Source organism: Chroicocephalus ridibundus, chromosome 1, assembly GCF_963924245.1.
Source record: "Chroicocephalus ridibundus chromosome 1, bChrRid1.1, whole genome shotgun sequence".
NCBI lineage: Eukaryota > Metazoa > Chordata > Aves > Charadriiformes > Laridae > Chroicocephalus > Chroicocephalus ridibundus.
In genome coordinates, this window is record NC_086284.1 from 10,972,997 (window position 1) to 10,997,728 (window position 24,732).

The 24,732-nt window shown below is 50.5% G+C and overlaps 1 protein-coding gene across 1 annotated transcript; it reads left to right on the top strand.

Moving 5' to 3' along the window:
- The first annotated feature begins 1,082 nt into the window (after window positions 1-1,082).
- On the top strand, window positions 1,083-24,303 carry LOC134511212 (neuronal acetylcholine receptor subunit alpha-10-like). The gene is given in 8 exon segments (XM_063324832.1): window positions 1,083-1,130; window positions 13,670-13,821; window positions 14,185-14,449; window positions 17,117-17,121; window positions 21,482-21,566; window positions 23,301-23,478; window positions 23,635-24,098; window positions 24,298-24,303. Coding segments are annotated over 8 exon segments (1,203 nt in total).
- Window positions 24,304-24,732: the final 429 nt, after the last annotated feature.

The following is a 24,732-nucleotide window of genomic DNA, read 5'->3' on the forward strand; positions in this document are numbered from 1 at the left end:
TTATCCCCGGTATGAGAGTAGATCCAAAGACAATTTCTAGAAAGCTTTGCAGATCCCGGCTGTTCCTTGGAAGCTCTGCAGCGCAACAGAACCTATCTGCAGAACCTGTCAGCAACCATCAGGCCGTGTGCTTCCCTCAGGCGTGCAAAGACCTGATGCTCATTGACGTGGGTCAAGGCTGTCGCACACCTTTGGTGGCACATCCTGCGTGACACCAAAGGGCTCTGACATGGCCACCAGTTAATTTACATCCGCTCTAGACGTTTGTGTGTTGCCAAAAGGGAGCAGAACCACGAGTGCAGGCCGATGCAGGCTACAGCTCCGCAAGCAAACAGGGTGTACAGACTCTTCTCCTCATACGCAGATTTCCCTGCAAAAGGGTGGGGTTCAGAAACATCGGAAAGGATAAGCAAGTTACCAGTTACTAAACGTGAACACGTCTAACTAGAAGAAGCCTAAAGCGGTTTCACAAAACTGAGGTTTTCCTGCCTGAAAAACTCTTTTTGCTCACAGCTGACATCCCAGCACCAGTATTTTGGGTGTTTTAGCTTTTTATGAGGGCAACCTGACATCAGCCTGACAGTGAAGACTGCAATAACGGGGATCACAACTGGACAAGGACAACAACCTCAACCAGGCTAGAGTGGAACACCGCAGTGGCTCGCTTATGAAAATGACCCTCTGGCCATAACACTGAAGTGGTCAGGAATTCCTCCTGCTGAGCGCTGCTATGCAGAAGGCCTGGAGGATCACTTTGCTTAGCTTTGTGATACCGCGGTGAGATGTCACTCTGGGTTCCCGTACCTGCAGAACAGGCCAGGAGGCTGGGAGGAGGTTGGTGAGGGTGCGTCTCATTCTCCAGCCTGGGTCTCTGAAACTGTAGCTCCGCAGACTCTTATGCTGCTGACTGGCATCTCCGCTAGCAGGATCCTGGCTAGGTGATCGTGCTTCGTGACTCTTTCAAAGAAGAAGTTCACACGCAGTTTTGGGGCTCCCTTGGCCAAGTTGGCCCACAACGTTCCTCTGACCACTTGCCCATGAGGGTCATGGATATGACATTGGATATTCAAGGTGCACAGGGAATGAGCGCTGTGCCCCGCAGGGAGTGCGAGTCAGCCCACCAAGTTTCCGTGATGGCCACTACGTCATAGCTGTCCTGCTGCACAATGGTTGGACTCGATGATCTCAAATGTCATTTCCAACCATGAAGATTCTATGATTCTATGATCTCCATGGGAGAGTTGGGATTACTGTAGCACATACTGTTGTCCTTACACAAAACTGATTCTCTGCTCCTGTCAAGGGACAAAACTGATCTCCTGACAGTCACAGGGATAGAGAAAATACTGACTTTTTTATTGGTTCAGAAGAGGGGCACTCTAGGGGGTTCCCGGCCCCACACTTCCCACCCATTGGGGGAAATTGCTGAAGCAGACGCGGCGCGTCCGGCAGCAGCGTCTCCAGCAGTCCTTCAGGCGGTGCCAGAGCCGGGTGCAGCAGTGACACAGGCACCGTCCTAGCGGGCACAGCCCTGGGGACGTCTGGTCACACTCCCTGTCCATGACCTCGCCGCGCTGCTGCCTCTCCTCCTCCAAGGTCTTGACAGTGTCCAAGAGCTCCAAGTAGAGCAACTTGTGGTCTGTGGCCTTGGCTGGGGGGCTGCTGGGCGGCGGAAGCACATTCACGGGGCTCTGCGCCCTGTCCCTCCTCCCTTCCGCATCCATGGGGGTGCTCCTGCCTGAGCCTGGGGGGCTGCTGGTGCTTGGCCCCATGGAGTTGTTCTCGCCCGGCCCCATCTTGCTGTTTCTCTTCACTTCCGCCAGGCTCCCCCTGCCAAGCTCCACAGGGCTGCTCCTTTCCTTCTCCTTCACACTTGTGTCTGGTCCCGTGTCCTTCTCCTTGTCCATGTCCCCATCCTCAGCCTTATCTGTGTTTGCATCCACCCACGGCTGCTTTGCTCCTAGGTGCTGGGGCTTCACTGTGGCCCCCAGCTGCTGCTGCGCCTCCATCCTGCCCAGGGGATGGAAGGGCTCCCCGGGGAGGTTCCGATCACAGGCCCCCGCTGCCCCTTGCCAACGGGCCTGCAGCACCTTCAGCATCTCACAGCACTGCCTGGCCATCTCCTGGGTGGATTCAAAACAGCGGAGGAGCTCCATGATCAGCTCCCCTTGGTCCGTGGCCATGGCTGGGGGGCTGCAGGGTGAAGGCTGTGTGTGCAGAGGGCTCTGCGCCCTGTCCCTGCTTTCCCTGGGGACCGGCTCTTGCTTGGTCCTTGTAGGCAGTTCCAGTGGGGGCTCCTGGCACAGGGCTGGCCCTGGCTCCTCCACCCTCCCGTTGACAGCCCTTGGGGGATGGCGGGGTCCTGAGCGGTCGAGTGCTGCCAGCTCCGCCATCGCACCAGGCCGGGGCTCCGGGAAGGAGTAGAGGGAGTTGAGGGAAGAGGAGCCTCTGTGAGTCACAGAGTCCATGGTGGCCAGCGGGGCCCGTGGGGAGCGATGCTTCCTCTTCAAGGCCTCCGCACTCGCCCTGCAGAGGAGGAGAAAGAGACCCCGCTGCACCCCAGAGCCCAGCGGGACCCACGGGCAGCACCCCCCTTGGCTGGCGGTCAGGGCTGCCCAGCGCAGGCAGGGGCAGGGCACGGGGTGAGGGTCTGGGGCAGCATCTGGGGTCTCCCCCACACTCACCGCTTCTCCTGCTTCGAATGGGATTTCTCCACTTCTCCATCCACTGCCCGAGAAGCTGCAGCGGGAGGAGACAGATTGAGCGGCCGCCGCCCCCGGCACAGCCCCGGCTCAGGGCTGCCGTGGGGTGTCGGCCGTTTGCAGGGTGCTCGGTGCTGGGGCCACTCACCGCTCTGCTTCTCTGGCCGGGCTCCTGTCTTGCTTGTCTGACGCTTCTCCTTACTCTTCTTCTTCCACCACTTCTGCAAGGTCCCAAGGAGCTGGGTGAGACGGGAGCACTTCCCAGTCCCACACCACAGCCCCCCACGGCACCCCACGCCACCCCACGCCATCCCTCGCCACCCCACGCTGCAGCACAGTGTGGTGCAACAGTCACCTACCTGAAGCCGCTTGCTCTGCAGCACAGCTGAGAATACGCTGAGCCCCATCACAATCAGGAGGAGAGGGCCCAGGGGAGACACGGCGTCAGAGCGCCCCATGGCACCGACTCCGGTGTGGCTGCGGTGCTCCGAGTCACCAGCACAGAACCGCGATGCGGCTCCCCAGTGTCCTCCTGGGTCCCCAGTGACGGGACCCGCAAGACTGCTGGGGTGTCAGAGGCCGAGGCTGCAGTCTGCCCAGACAATGCCAGACTGCGGTGCCCAGCATCCGCTGACGGCTCCAGTGGGGACCGCGTCCCCCTTTTATAGTGTGGCAGGGGGGCACATCCCCCCTTTGTGACATCGTGGGGCAGTCAAAGCCCCGCTTTGTGACATCACAGGCAGTCAGGGCCCCCCTTGGTGACATGCAGCAGGGGATGAGGAAGAGCAAGACAAGGAGGGCACTTGCCCCAGGCTGCCAACAGGACTATTTCATAGAACGAACATCACATTCAGTACAAATTATAAAGTCTGCTGTGTAGTTCGACTCTCCCTTGATGGCGGTGGTCCAGAGAACTCCTTGCTGCGGTGCCGGAGCCCTGAGCCCCTCCCTTCCTCCCAAAGCCGCAGCACTCACGGTGTCCCCCATTGGCTGTCCCCTGCTGGGAGTGCACGGCTTCCTGCTGATGGAATGGGCTGGGTGTAATCCTTGGGTATTTGATATTGATATCGGGATTGACGCTGCTTCTTTAGCATTATTAGTGTAAATTCTTTAATTTTATCCTAGTAAATCTATTTCTATTGCAACCTTCATGTTTCCTTGTTTTTCCCCAATTCCTCTTCCCCGGTGAGGAGGGGTCATCGGGCGAGAGAGTAGTTGTCTAAAGGACAAGAAATTGTGGTGGGTTTCTCAAATCATAACAAGAAGGGAGGGAGAAGGAGAAGGGCCCCACCCCTTCAGGGAATGGTTTGGGTGGGAAGGGACCTTAAAGGCCACCCAGTGCCACCCCCTGCCCTGGGCAGGGACACCTCCCACCAGCCCAGCTTGCTCCAAGCCCCGGCCAACCTGGCCTTGAACCCCTCCAGGGATGGGGCAGCCACAGCTTCTCTGGGCAACCTGGGCCAGGGGCTCACCGCCCTCACAGCCAAGAATTTCTGCCCGAGATCTCAGCTCAGTCTCCCCTCTTGCAGTGGAAACCCCTTCCCCTCGTCCCATGGCTCCCCTCCCTCATCCAGAGTCCCTCCACAGCTTTCCTGGAGCCCCCTTGAGGGGCTGGAAGGGGCTCCAAGGTCTCCGCGGAGCCTTCTCTTCTCCAGGCTGAACTTTTATAGATATTTAGTATTCCTGCTGAAAAATGAGAACCCCTGTCTGATCCTCTGGTTTCATTTCAGTCAGTATCTGGGAATGATTTCCCACAAAAGTGCTTTGACCATTCCTGTGGGATCAGCTTTCCTGGTAGGAAAAGCTTCTACTCCTCCTGAGGGTTGATCCATGATTACCAGCGGGTGCTTAACGCCTCCCACAGGAGGCACGTCAGCATAACCCATCTGCAGCCTTTGGAATGGGAAGTATGACCATGGTTGCCCTCCAACCTCCTGCTTGGGTTTTGCACCGGAAAACTTCCAACATGTGGGCCAAGAACTCACAATCCCCTTTACTGCCACATGTCTTCCGGGGGCTGTCCACATTTTCTCAATCTGATTAAAAATTGTCATCCCTCCATGTGTTTTATCACAAAACCGCCTAGCCAAAGCCATTGAGTATTTTCTTGGTAAGACGGGGCTTCCCCCAGTAGTCCAAATTCCAGTTTCATCTTTCGTGGAGGAGGGAGGGATCCCGAGTGCAGGGCCCCATTCCATTTTTACAGAGCAAGGCAGCGTTACATCTGTCCCTGTCGTCTGACCGATGGAAGACACGTCTCAGACAGACATCAGTTAGGTGAGCCCAGCGATTCTGCTCAGCTTCGCTGTCGTCTTCCATTGAGAAGACAGTTTTTCACTTCTCTTCTGGGTGTTGAGCCAAACCTAGAGGAAGACTCTCTCCAGCAGGCTCCTGAAAAGACCAAAGCCTGCCCTCCGGAAGTCCATGGTGGCAGTTCTGCTGACGCCCTTCCTTGCTTCTCTAAGAATCAAAAACTCTGTCATTTCATGGTCACTGTGCCCAAGACGGCCTCCAACATCACATCCCCCACAAGTCCTTCTCTCTTCACACACAGCAGGTCCAGCAGGGCTCCTTCCCTAGTGCGTTCCCTCACCAGCTGTGTCAGGAATTTATCCCCACACACCCCAGAAACCTCCAAGACTCTTCCCTCTCAGCTCTATTGTGTTCCCAGCTGATACCTGGTAGGTTGAAGTCTCCCACCAGGGCAAGGGCCAGTGATCGTGAGATTTCTCCCACCTGCTTACAGAATATTTCACCTGCCTCTCCGTCCTGGTTGGGCAGTCTATAACAGACCGTCATATCAGCCTTGTTGGCCCTCCCCCTCATTCTTACCCAGAAACACTCAACCCCAGTGTTTACCATCATTAAGGTCTCAATGTTCACAACACTCCCCAACATACAGGACCACCCCACCTCCTCTCCTTCCTTGCCTGTCCCTTCTGAAGGGTTTGTAGCCATCTAATGCAGCACTCCAGTCGTGCGAGTCAGCCCACCACCTTTCCGTGACAGCGACTATGTCATAGCTGTCCTGCTGCACAATGGCTTCCAGCTCCTCCTCTTTCTTGCCCATGCTGCAGGCATGAGTGTGGAAGCACTTCAGCTGGCCTGCTGATCCTGACACCTTTTTGCTGGAAGAAGGCTTCACTCCTACCTGACCATTCCCAGGCGCAGCCGTAGCTTCTAACCCATCAACGACCCTTGCGTCTCTGCTGCCGGATTCATCCCTTTCCCCCTTCAAATCTACTTGAAAGCCCCTTTGAGGAGCCCTGCCAACTCCTGTGCAAGGATCCTTTTCCCCTTTTGAGGCAGGTGTATCCCATCGGTCTCCAACAGGCCTGCTGTCCTGTAAACCATGCTGTGATCAAAAACCCCAAAGTCCTGCCGCTGACACCAGGCTCGCAGCCAGGTATTGATCTGCGGGCTCTTCCTGTTGCTTTCCTCATCCTTCCCTGTGCCTGCAACGACAGAGGAGAGCACGACTTGCGCTCCTGAGCCCTTTCCTAGTCATCCCAAGGCCCAGAAGTCTCTCTTGATCTCCCTTGGGATTCTCGGTAACAGATCATCTCTGCCTGTCTGAAAAATGAGGAGCGGTTAATAATCGGAGGGGGGGGAACACCGCCGCGTCCTGTGAGGGAACCCCCGAGCGCCGCCATCGGCCGCCGCTGTGGGCCGGGCCGGTGCCGGGGCCGGGGCCTGCGGCGGGGCTGCGCCCGGCTGTGGGGCGGCTGAGGGCCCGGCGCCGTGGCCTGTGCTCCAGAGCCCTCACCAGCTCCCTTGCCCTTCTCTGGACACAGAGAATGGTGGGAGAAATAAGTTCCGGTCCGAATGAAATAGGCTCAGGCAGAATCCTCTGGGAAGCACATTTTTATTCACGCTCTTGCAAGAGCGGGTGACCTAGCAAGTGGGCACACTTTCCGTTCTTGAAACACCACACCTTTTTATTTCCTAATCCCGGCCCAATTTTTCCCTCCCCTCTTTCCCGTTGGTTGGGTACTCCAGGGTTCACGGTCTGTGCGAGGCGCCTAAAATTCTTCCCGCATGTCCTGCCGCTGTTTGCTTCTCTTTATGCTACACCTAAAGGGATTATCTGACTGGTTGATTTCTTTCCTTTTTGGTAAAAAAATTGCTCAATGTCATTAGCCCTGGTTAAATGTATGACTACCCTTCCAGACGCTAATGCAGTAGGAATCAGTTTGTCCTTTTGTCTGTGTGATAAGAGATGTTCTACAAGCCTTTGCTGGAGCCCCTTTGTCTCAGTCATTCCCTTATCGTGTCACCTCTGATGGAAACGGCTTTTCTCCTTCGGGTCAGGCGTGACAGCTTTTGAGAATTTTGAATATCCTTGGGATGCTCAAACCAGCATGTTCCTAGTGTTATGTCTCCTGAATACGTTGCAGGTCTTTTTTAGGGCTAAACGACTATTTAAGACTACCGCCCAGAGATCTGCTCCGAGGCTGGCTAGGTGAGGAGAAATAACTGGCCTCCAGACGGTCCAATGTGAACCAACAGAAGCCGTTTATTAAGCACAGATCATCACCTTTTATACCCTGTGTTGTCGCCGTACACGCGACTCGCTTATTTCTGATTAGCTAGTTACGCTGTCCACGCGCTGTCCATGCAGTTCGTTCACACAGCAGATTGGTTACAAGAATTCGCATAGTAAATTGCTTAGTCATTAGCACAACATGTTTTCTGCCTTCTCAGTTCCCGTTTTTGCCATGTACTAATTCCATCTTCTACCACCTGTTTTGCTCTTACTCTAATCTCTCATAGTAGGGAGGCTGGCTCACATGACCATTTTCTCTCAGACACATTCCTACAATCCCCCCTTTTTCTTCTTGAGCCAGCCAGACCTTATGCATGGCATTTTCTATCATGTCAGTCACTTTGCGGAGAACACATGAGGCTACCATAACGAATAGTAATATAACCAACAATAGCATGAGCCCTTGCTTTAGTAAATCTGATAACCATCCCGTTATACCCCATGAGCTTAACCAATCATCGAAACCTTTTTGACCACTTTTAATTTGGACATGTTATCCTTCAGATCCCGCAACTGCTTATGAATGGATGATGACTGGTTGGAAAGGTTCATGCAACACATACCTTCAAAATCTTCACATCCATGACCCTGAGCTAACAGCAAAAAATCAATAGCCGCTCGATTTTGCAACGTAGCATGCTGAATGCTATCAACATCAGTGAGCAAGCTAGATATGATTTCAGTTGCAAGGTTTATCTGTTTACTTGCCCAACACCCTATCTTATTCAACATATTTAATGCCATGGCTGTTCCCAGCGAAGGAAGAATACTTAGCCCTATTCTTTGTCCGAGATTCGGGAACGTTATATGGTCGTCACAGGATGGAGTGAAGGTACGAACTGTTCTCTTGGCTCTGTGTTTACTGTGTGCGCTGCTCACTGTGTCTTTGGCCGTACGCAGGCCTCTGCTCGTAGATCTGCCCCATCTCCCCCTTTTTTGTTTAACACCAGACCATTTATTAACAAGGTGGCCATGACTTGTGCTTCTACTCGTTGTGGCGCTCTTAGCAGGTTATATATCATACTAAACACAATTAAAAACAGAATCAAGAAGAACCCTGCTAAGGCAATAAATACCCAGATTCCTAAATTTAGCCCAGAAAGCCAATTTCTTTGGATTTACCCACGAGAAATCCTTTTGTAATATTTCAAATACATTGCGGTTCATTAAGTCTTGAATGTTTAGTATTTGAGCTTTTAGCTGGTCATGTAAAGGACGAATATTTTCTTGCAACGACATGTCAAAAGCACCTTGAAGATGGTGTTTAACCATTTCTCAGCCATGTAGCAACGTATTCCAGGGGAGAGATGTAACACAAAGTCTTCGAGAGTTGTACTCCCAATCACAATACAGAGAAAGACGTGTTTTTAATGCGTTTTGCCGATTCCCTGTCCATATTACTGCTGTTTTATACCTTACTAGCGTTAACTTTACACAACAAGATTGATTACATTCTTGTATACTTGCATTTTGAGCCGAAGCAAACAGACGGATGAGAAGTACAAATCATTACAGAATTGTCTTGCTCACAACTTCTATTTGTTGCAGTATTATCTGTGGTTAGCATGCACCCCGATTTAGGGTGCTTATAATACACCTTCGGTTGTTCAGGCCATTCAACACTTCTTACAAAATGTCGCTCTACTGCTGTGGATGACAAAGAAGACATGTTTAGAAAACTTAAAACATGAGTTGCTTTATACACTCACTCTTGAGGTGTCATACCTACGGGATTCCCCCTTTTTTGTTTAGCAAGCATGGTTTTTAAAGTATGATGCATACGCTCCACAATTGCTTGCCCAGTCGGGGAATGAGGAATACTGGTGACATGTTTAATACCTCATATCTGTAAAAAAAAAAAGACCTGTACTTTAGCGGACACATAAGCTGGTTCATTATCAGTTTTTATAGTTTTCGGTACTCCCACGACTGCGATGCATTGCAACCAATGTCGAATAACATCACAAGCCTTCTCTCCTGTATGAGCAGTAGCTACAACAAAGTGTGAAAACAAATCAACTGAAACATGTCCAAATTCCATAATGCGCGTAACATCGGATTGCCAAAGTTCATCAGGTGTAAGCCCTCGCGGGTTAACCCCCGCAAAGGATGGCAGAGGAGCCAGCTGCTGACAACCGGCACACGTTCACACAGTATCACGTGCTTCTTGTTGTGTCAAAGAAAATTGCTTCCTCAATGCCTTCGCATGTTGATGAAAAAAAATCATGCGACATTTTAGCTTGCTGCATAATGTTGGGAGTTGTTACCAACAGTGTGATAATCCGCAACTGTGTTTCCCTCAGTTAACGGGCCAAGTAAACAGCTATGAGAGCGTATGTGGACAATAAAATAAGGAAACTGTCTTTTTCATAAAAGCAACAGTAATTGCAGTAAGAGACTAAATAACCATTGGTTCTCTACTTGTTTTATAAATGCTCCTTCAAGTCTTTGAACAATACCAGTAACACATTGAGATTCTGCCTACATTTAGCAGTTCCTGTTGAAATAAGTCCAAAGCCTTTACTGTGTCCCTGAACCATCTGCAAACACCGAACAGGTGCCATCAAGAGGCTTTGGTGCTAGCAGGATGCGCGGCTGTAAAGGAATTTGTGAAAGTGACTGTAATAGTCTGTGCCAGGGGAAAGAATAACTTATTTGCCCAATATAATGTACTAAGGAGGTTAAGACTTTGTGATAACCAAGGGTCAAGGTCATCCTTTCTGGTGGGGACATGTATGTGGCTTGGATCCATTCCAGAAAGCTGCTGACAGCACAAACGACCCTGGAAAAACAATCGCGGTAACATTTCAATCATCGTAGTTACTGGTTTTGAAAAGGTATGTGGCAAAAATACCCACTCTAGTGCAGTCAGGCTCTTTGCGAGTGCATCATCCCACTGTCCTATCAGGGCATAAAGTTGAAATTCTTGTAGGAAGGTGTTCAATGCGTCTTGCAGCAGTAGTAGACTATATCTTATCTTGCAACATGCTGTAATGCCTTCGGAGCTGTTGGGGTTAATGAACATAGAACTTATGGGGGGGGCGGGGGCAGACACAGTGCTTCAGGGCATCCCCTGTATCTTCAAAGTGCGCTCATGTCTCTCTCCCCCTCGCTCATGTCTCTCTCCCCGTCTCTGACCCGAGACAGCCCCCTTATATCCTGCACTGGATTGAGTGGAGAAGTACAGGCTCGAGCCGCTGCACGCGTGGCCAGTGCACGCAGCAAGTCCCACCAGACTCTCCTGCACTGGACTGAGTAGAAAAGTACAGGCCAGAGTCGCTGCACGCGTGGCCAGCGTATGCAGCGAGTCTCACCAAACTCATGATCCAGCTTTGCTAACAGCGGCTGTCTGATACGTGACTCCATTGTTGTAATCCCGTCTTAGCTTCTTCTGTGAAGGTCGGGTTCTCATGGATACACACATAGTTTTTAGAGCAACATATTCTACAACTCGTACGAGGGTACGATGCAAAGCGGCATTTACAACTGATCGTATGATGCTTATTAAACACGGCAAACAGCATACTAAACATAACAGACAAATTCCTTCCACACAGGCAATGAGTATAATTTGCTTCAACCAACCCCACCCCCAAGTCCATCCAGCAAAGAGATTTCACCCAGTGGTCTCCACAAGTTGCTGGTTCGGTCGGTGCAGTTCCTGCAACTGGGCATGGATGGATTTGGAGTGGTCACTTAGATTCATACAATACAGTCCTTTAAAATCTTGACAACCGTGTCTGTGAGCTGAAAGCAAAAAATCAGTAGCAGTTCTGTTTTGCAACATCGCATATCGAATACTATCTACATCCAGCAACAACTCAGAAATAGCGGTACTAGTAGCATTGTTAAACTTATCCTTGGCAGCAAGAGAGTCCTTGTTATCACGAATCCTTGGCAGCAAAAGAGTCCTCGTTAGCAAGAGCGCATGCGGACTCCCTGTTCTTGCTGGTACTGTGCTTTGATCTTCTTCCACAACAGGCCAAGATCCTCAAGCAGCTAGATGAGGTGTCTGTGAGTCCATCACAGGCTTATGTCATCCAAACGTTTTTCTTGCCAGCACCCGAGACTGAATAACGATTGGTGTGATATATGTGTTTTCCAGCACCCAGGTGCAAGTCCCTTGAGTGTATTTACAATCCTCCTCGCCGATCTGCCGTTGCTTTCCCATATTCCACCCCCTTGCTCAAGAGACCGCTTCTGCTGGGTTCATTTTAGTCTCACAGGGCATAACACAGAGCAATCTACTAAGGCATGCAATAACATACATGTTGGGGGATGCGGCGGGCCCGTAGACCCTTTGACAGAAGAGATAGAGATTGCAGTGTAGCCGTAAGAAGGCCGCGAGTTGCGTCATATAAGGGCAAAGTAACAAAAAGGAGAAAGAAGAAGATCGCTTCAGAGAACAAGGAGAGTTAGGCTGTGAGGAAGCCAGATTTTGAGCAATGCGAACAGGATTTCAATAACCAATCGTATTGTAGCTACGAGCGCGTGTGCTATGTAACCTAACCAATTGAAAGCGTAGAAAGAACACGTGAACGGAGCGTGAACAAAAGATTAGATATATAAGAAAGCCAAGTTTGTAATAAAGAGAGAGCTTAACTTAACTCTTCAAGGAGAGTCTTGTCGTTTGTCCGTCCTGACTGATTCACCCAAGAGTACTCAGGGAGCTGGCGAGAGAGCTCACCACGCCTCTCTCCATCATTTATCAACAATCCTGGTCAACAGGGCAGGTACCAGATGACTGGAGGGTGGCTAATGTGACGCCCATCTACAAGAAGGGTCGGAAGGAGGATCCGGGGAACTACGGGCCTGTGAGCCTGACGTCGGTACCAGGGAAGATCGTGGAGAGGATCATCTTGAGTGAGCTCTCACGGCAAGTGCAGGGCAGCCACGGAATCAGGGCCAGCCAGCATGGGTTTAGGAAAGGGAGGTCCTGCTTAACAACCTGATCTCTCTCTATGACCATGTGAGCCGCCTGCTGGATGCGGGGAAGGCTGTGGACGTTGTCTCTCTGGACTTTGGTAAGGCCTTTGACACCATCCCCCACAGCATTCTCCTGGAGAAGCTGGCGAATCGTGGCATAGACAAGTGCACTCTTTGCTGGGTTAAAAACTGGCTGGATGGCCGTGCCCAGAGAGTTGTGATTAGTGGGGTGAAATCCTCTTGGTGGCCGGTGACCAGTGGTGTCCCTCAGGGCTCAGTTTTGGGGCCAGTTTTGTTTAATACCTTTATTAATGATCTGGATGAGCGGATTGTGTGCACCTTCAGTAAGTTCGCAGACGACACCAAACTAGGTGGGAGTGTTGATCTGCTTGAGGGAAGGAAGGCTCTACAGAGGGCCCTGGACAGGCTGGCTGGCTGGCTGGATGGATACACTACTACTGGACTGCACCTTCCGTCTAGTCGTGCTCATGAACTAGCACGGCCACTCTCGAGTCTTTGGTCGCGTTCGGTGAGAAACCAAAAGGACGAGCTACTTCAAAAAGTGCAGTTTATTTAAGCAACAGATAGATAGGTTCTTAGGGCAGCCGGTGATAAATACACTGTCTGCAAAGCACGTGCAAATGAAAGTATTGTTACATCTACAAAACGCGGGACAACGTTCTAACGATACAGCCTGGCTATACATGTAGAAAAGAGAGTCTCTAGAGAAATTTCTGAGTTTCCCGAGGGAGCCCTCGGTATAATCTAGGTCTTACCCAAAGGTGTCCCTATGGGGGGGAAGAGAGGCTCAGCCCGTCGCCTGCTCCCAGAAGCCAGTGATGGAATTCTTTGCGATGGTGTCTTCCCTGGGTATCCCCCCTCTCTCGGGCTGTTTTTCTACTATTTGTTATCTTCGAGGTGGAGTTTGAGTGACTTTAGTCGTACATGCTTTTATCATGAGTGGTGTAAATTTTTCTCGCTTCACAGTTAAAGGTCTAGTTTACGAGAAGCTCAGGGCGCAGGCTCAAGAAGGAGCGGTCGCACCTTGGAGGCGGGTAGCCTTCGGGGTGGAGGTGTGTTTTGGTATTATAATGACATTCTAACGAGCAAAGTTCGCACAAAGGACAGCATTTCATGAAAATTTGGCAAAATGTTGGCTCCGAGTATGGAGCGGGCAGCTAATTGGCAGCTTATCTGTTTCCTGGTATCATCCCATTCCCGTATCCGCTATACATCCTAAGGTAAAGCCGTGGAATAATTGCATCCCGTCCCATACCTCATGTAGCTTATCAGGGAACCACAGGTGTTGTATTCTTCATGCCAGCTGCGGCTGTTTTCTCCCTCAGAAGCCTCTTGATTTTCTACTTTTCCTTCCTGTGTGAACAATGCTGTACTTTTGTGTTTTTAGCCAATGTAGTATTTATTCCACAGGGGGGCAGCGAGGTCTGTCCCCGTCCCCGTCCCCCCCCCCAACCTCTGCCCTCAGCAGGAGGAGAGGAACCAGGTCCTCACCTCCTACCTGTGGGTCCGTCAGGCCTGGCTGGATGCCCACCTCGCCTGGGACAAGGACGCTTACGGCGGCATCGACAGCATCCGCATCCCCAGCAGCTATGTCTGGCGGCCAGACATCATCATCCTCTACAACGAGTGGGTGCTGCTCGCCCTCCCCCACCCCCGGCTCCTCACGGAGCTGGGGGGGCTGAGGCTGGGGCTGGGGGTGTTGCCAACGGGGAGCAGGGGGGGTCCTGGTGTGGGGGATGTGGGGAGACGGTCACCTCGACTGGGTGAGAAGGCGGCGGCAGGAGGTGCTGGCGTCAGCCTGGTGTACCACCCACCTGGCAGCTGGGATGTGCCACCCCGGGGGTGACCAGGGGCAGCGAGCCCCCTCTTCCTGGGGGTGACGTGGGGAGGGGACACGGGGTTGGGGACAGTGCTCGGCCCCGGCCCCGCAGACCCTTGCCCCACGTGGGGCTCGGGGCCATCCTGGCCCCACAGCGATCCCTCCCCCAGCGCCGACGACGGCTTTGGCGGCTCGGTGGAGACCAACGTGGTGCTGCGCTCCGACGCGCACATCACGTAGGACTCGCCCGCCATCACCAAGAGCTCCTGCAAGGTGGATGTCTCCTACTTGCCCTTCGACGGGCAGCGCTGCCGCCTCACCTTCGGCTCCTGGACCTACAACGGGAACCAGATCGACCTCCGCAACCGGCTGGACACCGGGGACCTGACGGACTTCGTGGAGTACGTGGAGTGGGAGGCGCTGGGCATGCCGGCTGTAATAAATAGAATCACGTTTGTTAATCAAATCAGGCTTTCTTAAAGGCTGGTGAAAACTTACACTGTTTCGACTCTTCACATACTTAAATCGCAGGCATCCAGCGTGCTGTCTGGTGCACTTTGATACCTCAAGGCCTAAATCACAGGCATCTGGTGTGTTTTAACACTTCAAAGGGAAGAGCTAAATTGTGAGATAAGCTGAAAAGAGTCTCCCCAAGGACACTGATAAAGATGAGGAGCCTTCAGCCCCACCACCATCAGGAGGCGGGACAAGACCGACCCCCTAGCAACACGTCGCTCAGACACAGAATATACCAGGATTGACACATATACGGGAACCAGAAGAGTATATAATCAACTACTTTCGGGAAGTGGGTGTGCGCCGTTGGCGGAGCAAAGACTCCCCGGCCGCCCAGCGCTGTTTTGCTTGCTGCCGCTTGCTTAATAAACTAATTTGATTAATTGGACTGGTTCCTGTCAATTATTGGGCCACAATCTATAACAAATTTGGTGCCGTGACTCGGATAGAGGCAATTTGGCTGTAAACCTCACAGGGGGGGCGCCCCGCTGAGTAAACGGCCCCTGTTGGGGGTTTTTACACCCAAAACCTCTACCGACGAACTCGAAATTCGGCAGCAAGCAAATAAAAGCCGGCAACCCCGTAAACTTTGTGCACGAAGACCCGAACGAAGACTCAGGAGTGAGTAAGTATAGGCCGGTGATCCGTTCGGTTGGGGTTGGGTATCCTGGAGTGTGCCTGTGTGAGACGTCCACTTGAGGACGAAGCAAGTGCGGACCCCTTAGTAGTGCGGTTCCCATCTCCCGCGAGGGACTGGGCCAGGAACAGGGGGAAAAGATTGTGTGTGTGTGTGAAGGCACTCCGGAAGATGGGACAGAAGAAAAGCAAGCCTTCTGATCCCATGGGTGGGTCGGTGCCTAAGGTTAGGTTACCCCAGATACTGCCAGACAGTTCGTTAGGATTAATGATTAAATATTGGGATGATTACCCTTCTAGGCAGGGTAAGGATAAAGCAAAAATGATACGTTATTGTATGGAAGTTTGGGGTGGGAAACAAATTAGAAGTGACCACCTGTATTGGCCCGTTTTTGGGTCCTTTGAAGATTGGATATGCCAGGCTTTACATATTTATGTTAATTCTAAGGAACCCTTTAGCCTGGAGGAGAGTGAATATGCACACTTGTGGATAAGGTCAGAGACTAGAGTAAATCTATATCACTTGAGAGAGAAGAAACAGGGGGGTAGGAAAAAAAACAATTTGTAGCTAAATCATGGACGGACATTAGAAAGAAGCTGGAGAAAGTGGAGGATTGGCAGGATAGGGGTTTGGATGAATTGTTAAGGGAAGCCCAGAAAGTGTATGTCCGCAGGGAGGAGGAAATACATAAGAAACAAGCCAGAATGTTGGTAGCTGCAGTCAGAGAAGGGCAAAGGACGTCAACCCCTGGAAAAGGGTTTGAAGCTCGCCAGATAAGACAGGAGACCCAAAAACCTTTAAGAGGGAGAGAATGGGAAACTGTGGTTTGTTTCTATTGTGGAGGAAAAGGGCATGTTAAAAAGGACTGCAGAAAGAGAATGATGGATGAGAAAATGTTCAAAGACTAGGGGTGTCAGGGGCTCTATTTGCTGGGAACCCGAGGAAAAAAAAAAAAAAAAAAAACAACACGAGAGCCCTTGATAAAACTAAAAGTGGGTCAACAGCAACAAGAAATTGAGTTCCTAGTGGACTCGGGAGCAGAAAGATCTACCGTTCAAAAATTGCCCCAAGGATGTAAAATATCCTCGGCGACTATACAGGTTATTGGAGCAAAAGGAGAACCTTTTGGAATACCCGTAATAAAGGATGTGTTTTTTGAAACCCATTCTAAGGTAGGGGTGGGGTCCCTGCTACTCATGCCTGAAGCAGACTATAATTTATTGGGCCGAGATTTGATGATTGAATTAGGAATTGGCTTAGAAGTAAAAAATGAAACACTAAAAAAAATTAAACTGTGTCCCTTACGAGTAATAGATGAAGAGAAAATAAATCCTGAAGTCTGGTACACCCCGGAAACAGTAGGTAAGTTAGATATTGAACCCTTTCCAGTAACAATAAGGAACCCAGAAATACCAGTCAGAATAAAACAATACCCCCTTCCTAGAGAAGGGAGGCTAGGTTTGAAACCTGAGATCCAAAGATTACTTGAAAAGGGGTTGCTAGAACCCTGTATGTCTCCTTTTAATACTCCCATCCTGCCTGTAAAAAAAAAAAAAAAAAAAAAAAGCCGGATGGAAAATATAGGTTAGTACATGACTTATGAGAAATTAACCAGAGAACAATAGCTAGATTCCCGGTGGTGGCGAATCCACACACCCTCCTGAGTCAAACAGGGCCCGATAATCAATGGTATAGTGTAATAGATCTGAAGGATGCATTCTGGGCATGCCCTCTCAAAGAAGATTGCCGAGATTACTTTGCTTTTGAATGGGAAGACCCAGATAACCATCGGAAACAATTACGGCGGACGGTATTGCCCCAAGGCTTTACCGAATCTCCGAACTTGTTCGGACAAGCCCTAGAACAAATCCTGAAGGGGTATGAGTTAAGTGAAGGAGTCACACTGGTCCAATATGTGGATGATTTGCTCCTAGCTGGTGATAGCGAAGAAAAAGTGAGGCAGGAAAGTATTAAGTTACTAAATTTTTTGAGTTTACAAGGATTGAAGGTATCAAAATCAAAACTACAATTTGTTGAGAAAGAAGTAAAATATCTGGGACACAGACTAAGCAAGGGAACTAAGAAATTAGACCCCGAAAGGGTGAATGGCATATTGTCATTACCGGCTCCTAGAACTAAAAGACAGCTTAGGCAATTATTAGGTCTCTTTGGCTATTGCAGGCAATGGATTGAGAACTATAGCAAAAAGGTGAAGTTCCTCTATACCAAATTAACTAAGGATGGATTATTGAAATGGTCGGAGGATGATGATAAACAATTAGAAACACTAAAAACTGATTTAGTAAATGCCCCAGTCTTGAGCCTGCCAGATGTAAAGAAACCATTTTATCTATTTATCAATGTTGATGAAGGGACCGCATTTGGGGTATTAGCACAAGAATGGGCAGGAAGAAAGAAACCTGTGGGATACTTATCTAAACTCCTGGACCCTGTAAGTAGGGGTTGGCCTACCTGCCTTCAAGTGGTAGTAGCCGCAGCCCTTTTGGTAGAGGAAGCCCATAAAATTACCTTTGGAGGAGAACTGAGGGTATTATCACCTCACAACATCAGGGGAATTTTGCAACAAAAAGCTGACAAATGGATAACAGATGCCCCGGCTCCTAAAATATAAAGGCATCCTAATTTCCTCTCCCAAACTGGAACTCCAGGTAACAAGCGTGCAGAATCCAGCACAGTTTTTGTATGGGGAGCCGAGTGACAAAATAAGTCATGATGGTCTTTACAACATTGAGGAGCAAACAAAAATCAGACCAGATTTAGATGAGGAAGAACTTGGAGAAGGAGAAAAGCTATTTGTAGATGGATCATCCCGGGTAGTTGAAGGAAAGAGAAAATCAGGATTTGCAATCATTGATGGGAAAACATTTAGTGTAATAGAATCAGGACCTCTGAGTCCTAGTTGGTCTGCACAGGCTTGTGAACTATGTGCTGTATTAAGAGCCTTGCAACTTTTAAAAGGTAAAATTGGAACCACATATACGGATTCAAAATATGCCTTTGGCGTAGTGCATACTTTTGGAAAAATTTGGGAAGAAAGGGGTTTAATAAATTCTCAAGGAAAAGGATTAATACACCAGGAATTAATAATCCAGGTTTTACAAGCATTACGAGGACCAGCGGGAATAGCCGTAGTACATTTAAAAGGACACCAAAAAGGATTAAGCCCATTAGTCAGAGGAAACAATCTTGCTGATCAAGAAGCAAAAAGAGCGGCATTAATGGTGATCCAGACTAAAAGAACTCGGGAGGACTGTATAACTTGTGGAAAGGAATCAGACGAATTCCCATGTTATGAGTGTTGGAAGGATTTTGGAATCGATGCAGTCCCTTGCAGATGTCTAATTTATGATGAGTGTGACAACCCCAAGTATAGCCATTGCCATCTACATGGAAAAATTCACTCAATCCTGAGTTTTACAGTGCAGGAAAAAGATAAGCTGACTCAGATGGGAATCAGGGAGACAGAAAAAGGAAAGTGGAAACTCCCGGATGGCCGGGAAGTTCTCCCAAAACCTCTGGCTTTGAAAATCATGCAAAAATTCCATGAGAACACCCATTGGGGAACTCAGGCGTTAGTGGGTCAGTTTGCCACAAAGTATGTGTGCATTGGTATATACAATATAGCAAAGAGAATAGTTAGCGAATGTATGACATGCAAAAGGGTCAATAAACATCAGTTACGGGGAAAAAGCCCTGGGGGGAAGGGAAGTGGCTCACAGACCATTTGCTAAAATCCAGCTAGACTTCACTGAACTTCCAAAGGTGGGACGATATAAATACTTATTAGTAATCATAGACCACCTAACCCATTTTGTGGAAGCTTTCCCGACAGCTAGAGCCACCGCTCAAACCGTAGTGAAGACTTTGCTGGAAAATATAATCCCTAGGTATGGATCCACTGAGGTAATAGACTCTGATAGGGGCTCCCATTTTGTTTCAAAAATAGCAAGGGAAGCTCTCTCCTCTTTGGGGACAAAATGGGAATATCATACTCCCTGGCATCCACAAAGCTCGGGAAAGGTAGAAAGAGTAAATGGGGAAATAAAGAAACAGCTCACAAAATTGATGTTAGAAACTAAGATGTCATGGGTAAAGTGCCTCCCCTTAGCACTATTGAATATAAGAACACAGCCCCAAACTGATGTAGGAATTTCCCCCTTTGAAATGTTATATGGGATGCCATACGATTTAGAAATTCCGCAGGACCACCCCCAACTTGAAAATTCACAAATTAGACCTTATATAATTCAACTCATGGCTAGGAGAGTAAAGCTGCGGAATAAGGGCTTAGTAGTACAGAGACCCCCCTTGGATGTAGCCATGCATAACATAAAGCCAGGAGACAAAGTGTTAATCAAATCATGGAAAGAGTCCTCATTAACCCCCGTTGGGAAGGGCCCTATCTTGTTTTACTCACCACAGAAACAGCCATCCGGACAGCAGAGAGAGGCTGGACTCATGCGAGCCGCGTAAAAGGACCATTAAAAAAACTATTCTTGGGAAGTGACAAGCCCGCCTGGAGATCTGAAGATGGCCTTCCGGAGGTTGTAAATGGACACACATATAACTGTGGTACAAGTGAGCGACTACAGCATATCGGTGGGGTACGGTTACGGTGATACAGGGGACATAAGAATCAAGTGTGACATTCTGAGCTGTAATTGTTATCCTTCTTATTTGTTTTATTTGTAAAGGGTGTCGAGAACGGAGGGGGACCCATTGCCGTTACGGGATACCCCCTCGAGGGGTTTGCCAACCTTTTGGGGACAAAGAGCGTGAGCTCACCAAATTGGCTCTAAACATAAAAATATTTAATGGTGAAATCCAGGAGCAATCTAGTGAATGGCCGGAGATATTTGCACGGGGTATTAAACCCGAGTACTATTGCTATCACCCTAGCGAACCTGCTCCATTTGTAATTGACATTATTAAAGTGTGTTGTCGCAAGACACTTAAAGGGGTTCAGTGCGATTCACCTGAAATGCACAGAAGCAAGCGACTAAAAATTGCATTTATTCTCCTGAAGACTACCCCTGCTGCCGAGAAGATGATACCCCTCGTGGCTCGAAGCAACCGAGTTGACGAGCGAGGCAGAGGAGTACAAAGCTGTGGAGAACAGAACCCAAAGAGTGGGACTGTACAAAGACACTGGGAGGACTGCCTCAGTGTTAACCAAGGGAATCGCACGAAATGCCCCGGGAGGAGTGATAGGGTACCCAGAAAAGGACTGGGTAATTGGAGTGAGTGTTCAAACTAAACTTATTAGCCGGCCGGGTTTCCACCCTTCTCGCCACACTCTAATTTTAATTTTACTAAATCTTGTAGGTGTCTTATTGTTTGCACAGCAAGGGGGGTTGTGTGTTGCTCTGGATGAGGAATGCTGCGTATATGCAGATCACACTGGAGTAGTTAGAGACACCATGACAAAACTACGAGAAGGATTAGAAAAAAGAAAGAAAGAAAGAGAAGCACAGCAAAGTTGGTATGAATCCTGGTTCAATTATTCCCCATGGATGACTACGCTATTGTCTACCATTGCGGGACCTATGCTACTATTAATTTTGGGATTAACATTTGGCCCTTGTATATTGAACAGAGTAATTGAAATTGTAAAGGGCAGACTGGAAGCTGCCCATTTAATGCTTCTCAGGGCTAAATACGAGTCATTAGATCAGGAACCAGCAATAGAAGAAACATTAGCTTTAAGTCACGCTGAACTCCAAAGATTTGATGAACAAAATGGTAAATAAAAAAAAAAAAAAAGGGGGGGGGGATTGTAATAAATAGAATCATGTTTGTTAATCAAATCAGGCTTTCTTAAAGGCTGGTGAAAACTTACACTGTTTCGACTCTTCACATACTTAAATCGCAGGCATCCAGCGTGCTGTCTGGTGCACTTTGATACCTCAAGGCCTAAATCACAGGCATCTGGTGTGTTTTAACACTTCAAAGGGAAGAGCTAAGTTGTGAGATAAGCTGAAAAGAGTCTCCCCAAGGACACTGATAAAGATGAGGAGCCTTCAGCCCCACCACCATCAGGAGGCGGGACAAGACCGACCCCCTAGCAACACGTCGCTCAGACACAGAATATACCAGGATTGACACATATACGGGAACCAGAAGAGTATATAATCAACTACTTTTGGGAAGTGGGTGTGCACCGTTGGCGGAGCAAAGACTCCCCGGCCGCCCAGCGCTGTTTTGCTTGCTGCCGCTTGCTTAATAAACTAATTTGATTAATTGGACTGGTTCCTGTCAATTATTGGGCCACAATCTATAACACCGGCCACGAGGAACGTCATCACCTACGGCTGCTGCTCCGAGCCCTACCCTGACGTCACCTACACGCTGCTCCTCCGCCGCCGCGCCTCCTTCTACATAGAATCATAGAATCGCTGAGGTTGGAAGGGACCTTTAAGATCATCAAGTCCAACCTTTAACCTACCCTGACAAAAGCCACTTCTAAACATGTCCCTAAGTGCCCCATCTACCCTTTTTTTTAAACACCTCCTGGGATGGTGAATCCACCACCTCCCTGGGCAGCCTATTCCAATGTTTAATAACCCTTTCAGTGAAAAAATGTCTCCTAATATCCAATCTAAACCTCCCCTGACATAACTTGAACCCGTTTCCCCTCGTCCTATCACTTGTCACCAGGGAGAAGAGGTCAGCCCCCATCTCTCTACAACCTCCTTTCAGGTAGTTGTAGAGGGTGATAAGGTCTCCCCTCAGCCTCCTCTTCTCCAGGCTAAACAACCCCAGCTCCCTCAGTCGTTCCTCATAAGGTTTGTCCTCCAGGCCCCTCACCAGCTTTGTAGCCCTTCTCTGGACACGCTCCAACACCTCAATGTCCCTCTTGTAGCGAGGGGCCCAAAACTGAACGCAGTACTCGCGGTGGGGCCTCACCAGTGCCGAGTACAGGGGGATGATCACTTCCCTAGTCCGGCTCACCACACTATTCCTGATACAGGCTAGGATGCTGTTGGCCTTCTTGGCCACCTGGGCACACTGCTGGCTCGTATTCAACCGGCAGTCAACCAACACCCCCAGGTCCTTTTTTGACGGGCTGCTTTCGAGCCACTCTGCCCCAATCCTGTAGCGCTGCATGGGGTTGTTGTGACCCAAGTGCAGGACCCGGCACTTGGCCTTGTTGAACCTCATACCATTGGTCTCAGCCCATCGGTCCAGCCTGTCCACATCCCTCTGCAGAGCCAACCTCCCCTCAAGCAGATCAACACGCCCGCCCAGCTTAGTGTCATCTGCAAACTTACGGAGGGTGCATTCGATCCCCTCATCCAGATCATTGATAAAGATATTAAAGAGAACCGGCCCCAGCACCGAGCCCTGGGGGACACCACTTGTGACCGGACACCAACTGGATTGAACTCCATTTACCACCACTCTCTGGGCACGGCCATCCAGCCAGTTTTTTACCCAGCGCAGAGTACACCTGTCCAGGCCATGAGCAGCCAGTTTCTCCAGGAGAATGCTGTGGGAAACGGTGTCAAAAGCTTTGCAAAAGTCCAAGTAGATAACATCCACAGCTTTTCCCTCATCCACTAAGTGGGTCACCTTATCGTAGAAGGATATTAGGTTTGATAGGCATGACCTGCCCTTCACAAACCCATGCTGACTGGGCCTGATCACCCTGTTCTCCTGCATGTGCCGTGTAATGGCACTGAGGAGGATCTGTTCCATGACCTTCCCAGGCACCGAGGTCAGACTGACTGGCCTGTAGTTCCCCGGATCCTCCTTCCGGCCCTTCTTGTGGATGGGTGTCACATTTTCTAACCTCCAGTCAGCTGGGACCTCCCCGGTTGTCCAGGACTGCTCATAAATGATGCAAAGTGGCCTGGCGAGCACTTCCGCCAGCTCTTTCAATACCCTTGGGTGGATCCCATCCGGCCCCATAGATTTGTGCAGCTCCAGGTGCTGAAGCAGGTCCCTCACCGTTTCCCTTTGGATTACAGGGGCTTCATTCTGCTCCCCATCCCTGTCTTCTAGCTCAGGGGTCTGGGTACTCAGGGAACAACTGGTCCTACTGCTGAAGACTGAGGCAAAGACTGCATTAAGTACCTCAGCCTTTTCCTCATCCTTGGTCACTATGTTCACATCTTCAGCCTGCTCCTGCCCTGCATCATGGTCTCCTTCCTGGCACCCCTTGGCTTCTACCTGCCGGCCGACTCCGGGGAGAAGGTCTCACTGGGGGTGACAGTGCTGCTGGCCCTCACCGTCTTCCAGCTGCTGGTGGTGGAGAGCACGCAGCCCTCGGAGAGCGTCCCGTTCATCGGTGAGCCTTGATGGCACCCAGGACCCTCCCATGGGACCAGGGCGTCTGCACCGGGGTGGTGGGCACCCCCCCATGCCAGGGGGGGTTTCGATGGGGGGAGGTGGGCACAGGTCTCTCCCCACCCCACCGCGGCATCACCACCCATTACCCACGCAGGGAAGTACTACATCGCCACCATGACCATGATCACGGCCTCCACCGCGCTGACCATCTTCATCATGAACGTCCACCACTGCGGCCCGGGGCCCCGGCCCGTGCCCCCCTGGGCCAGGTGGCTCATCCTCCACCACATGGCCCGGCTCTGCTGTGTCTACGAGGTGGGCGAGAGCTGCAAGAGCCCCCGGCGGGTGCTGGGCAGGCAGGCGTGCAGGGAGGACACTGGGGGGCTGGGGGAGAGCCCCATGGAGGGGGAGGTGGGTGCCGAGGCAGGGGGCTGTCCCCGGGACCACTGCCTGTGCCACCACGATGGCCTGCTGAGGAACATGGGCTACGTCGCCAGCTGCTGCCGGCATCACCAAGCCTCCCAGCGCTGGACCGGCGAGTGGAAGAAGGTGGCCAAGGTGATGGACCGCTTCTTCATGTGGGTCTTCTTCCTCATGGTCTTCCTCATGAGTGTGCTGGTCCTGGGCAATGCTGCATGATGGCCCTGGGGACTCACTGCCCCCAGGGGCAGTGGTGGCCACGGGTGCCCCATGGGGGTGGCTCGTCCTGAGCCCCCCTTGGCCCTTTGTGGTCCTGCAGCATGGAAGATCCAGCAGCGCCAGGGAAGAGGAGCCTGAGAGCGGGAACCTGACTCGGCCGGGGCTGCCCCGGCTGAAGGGTTGAGAGGTCACGGCCCCCCCCTTCCCCCCTCGTCCCCTTCACCCCTCGTCCCCCCTTCATCCCTTCCCCCTCGTCCCATGGCTCCCCTCCCTCATCCAGAGTCCCTCCCCAGCTTTCCTGGAGACCCTTGAGGGACTGGAAGGGGCTCCAAGGTCTCCACGGACCTTTCTTTCTCCAGCCTGAACGCCCCCAACTCTCTCAGCCTGTCATAGAATCATAGAATAGAATCATAGAATTGTTGAGGTTGGAAGGGACCTTTAAGATCATCGAGTCCAACCTTTAGCCTACCCTGACAAGAGCCACTTCTAAACCATGTCCCTCAGTGCCCCATCTACCCTTTTTTTAAACACCTCCAGAGATGGTGAATCCACCACCTCCCTGGGCAGTCTATTCCAATGTTTAATAACCCTTTCAGTGTAAAAATGTCTCCTA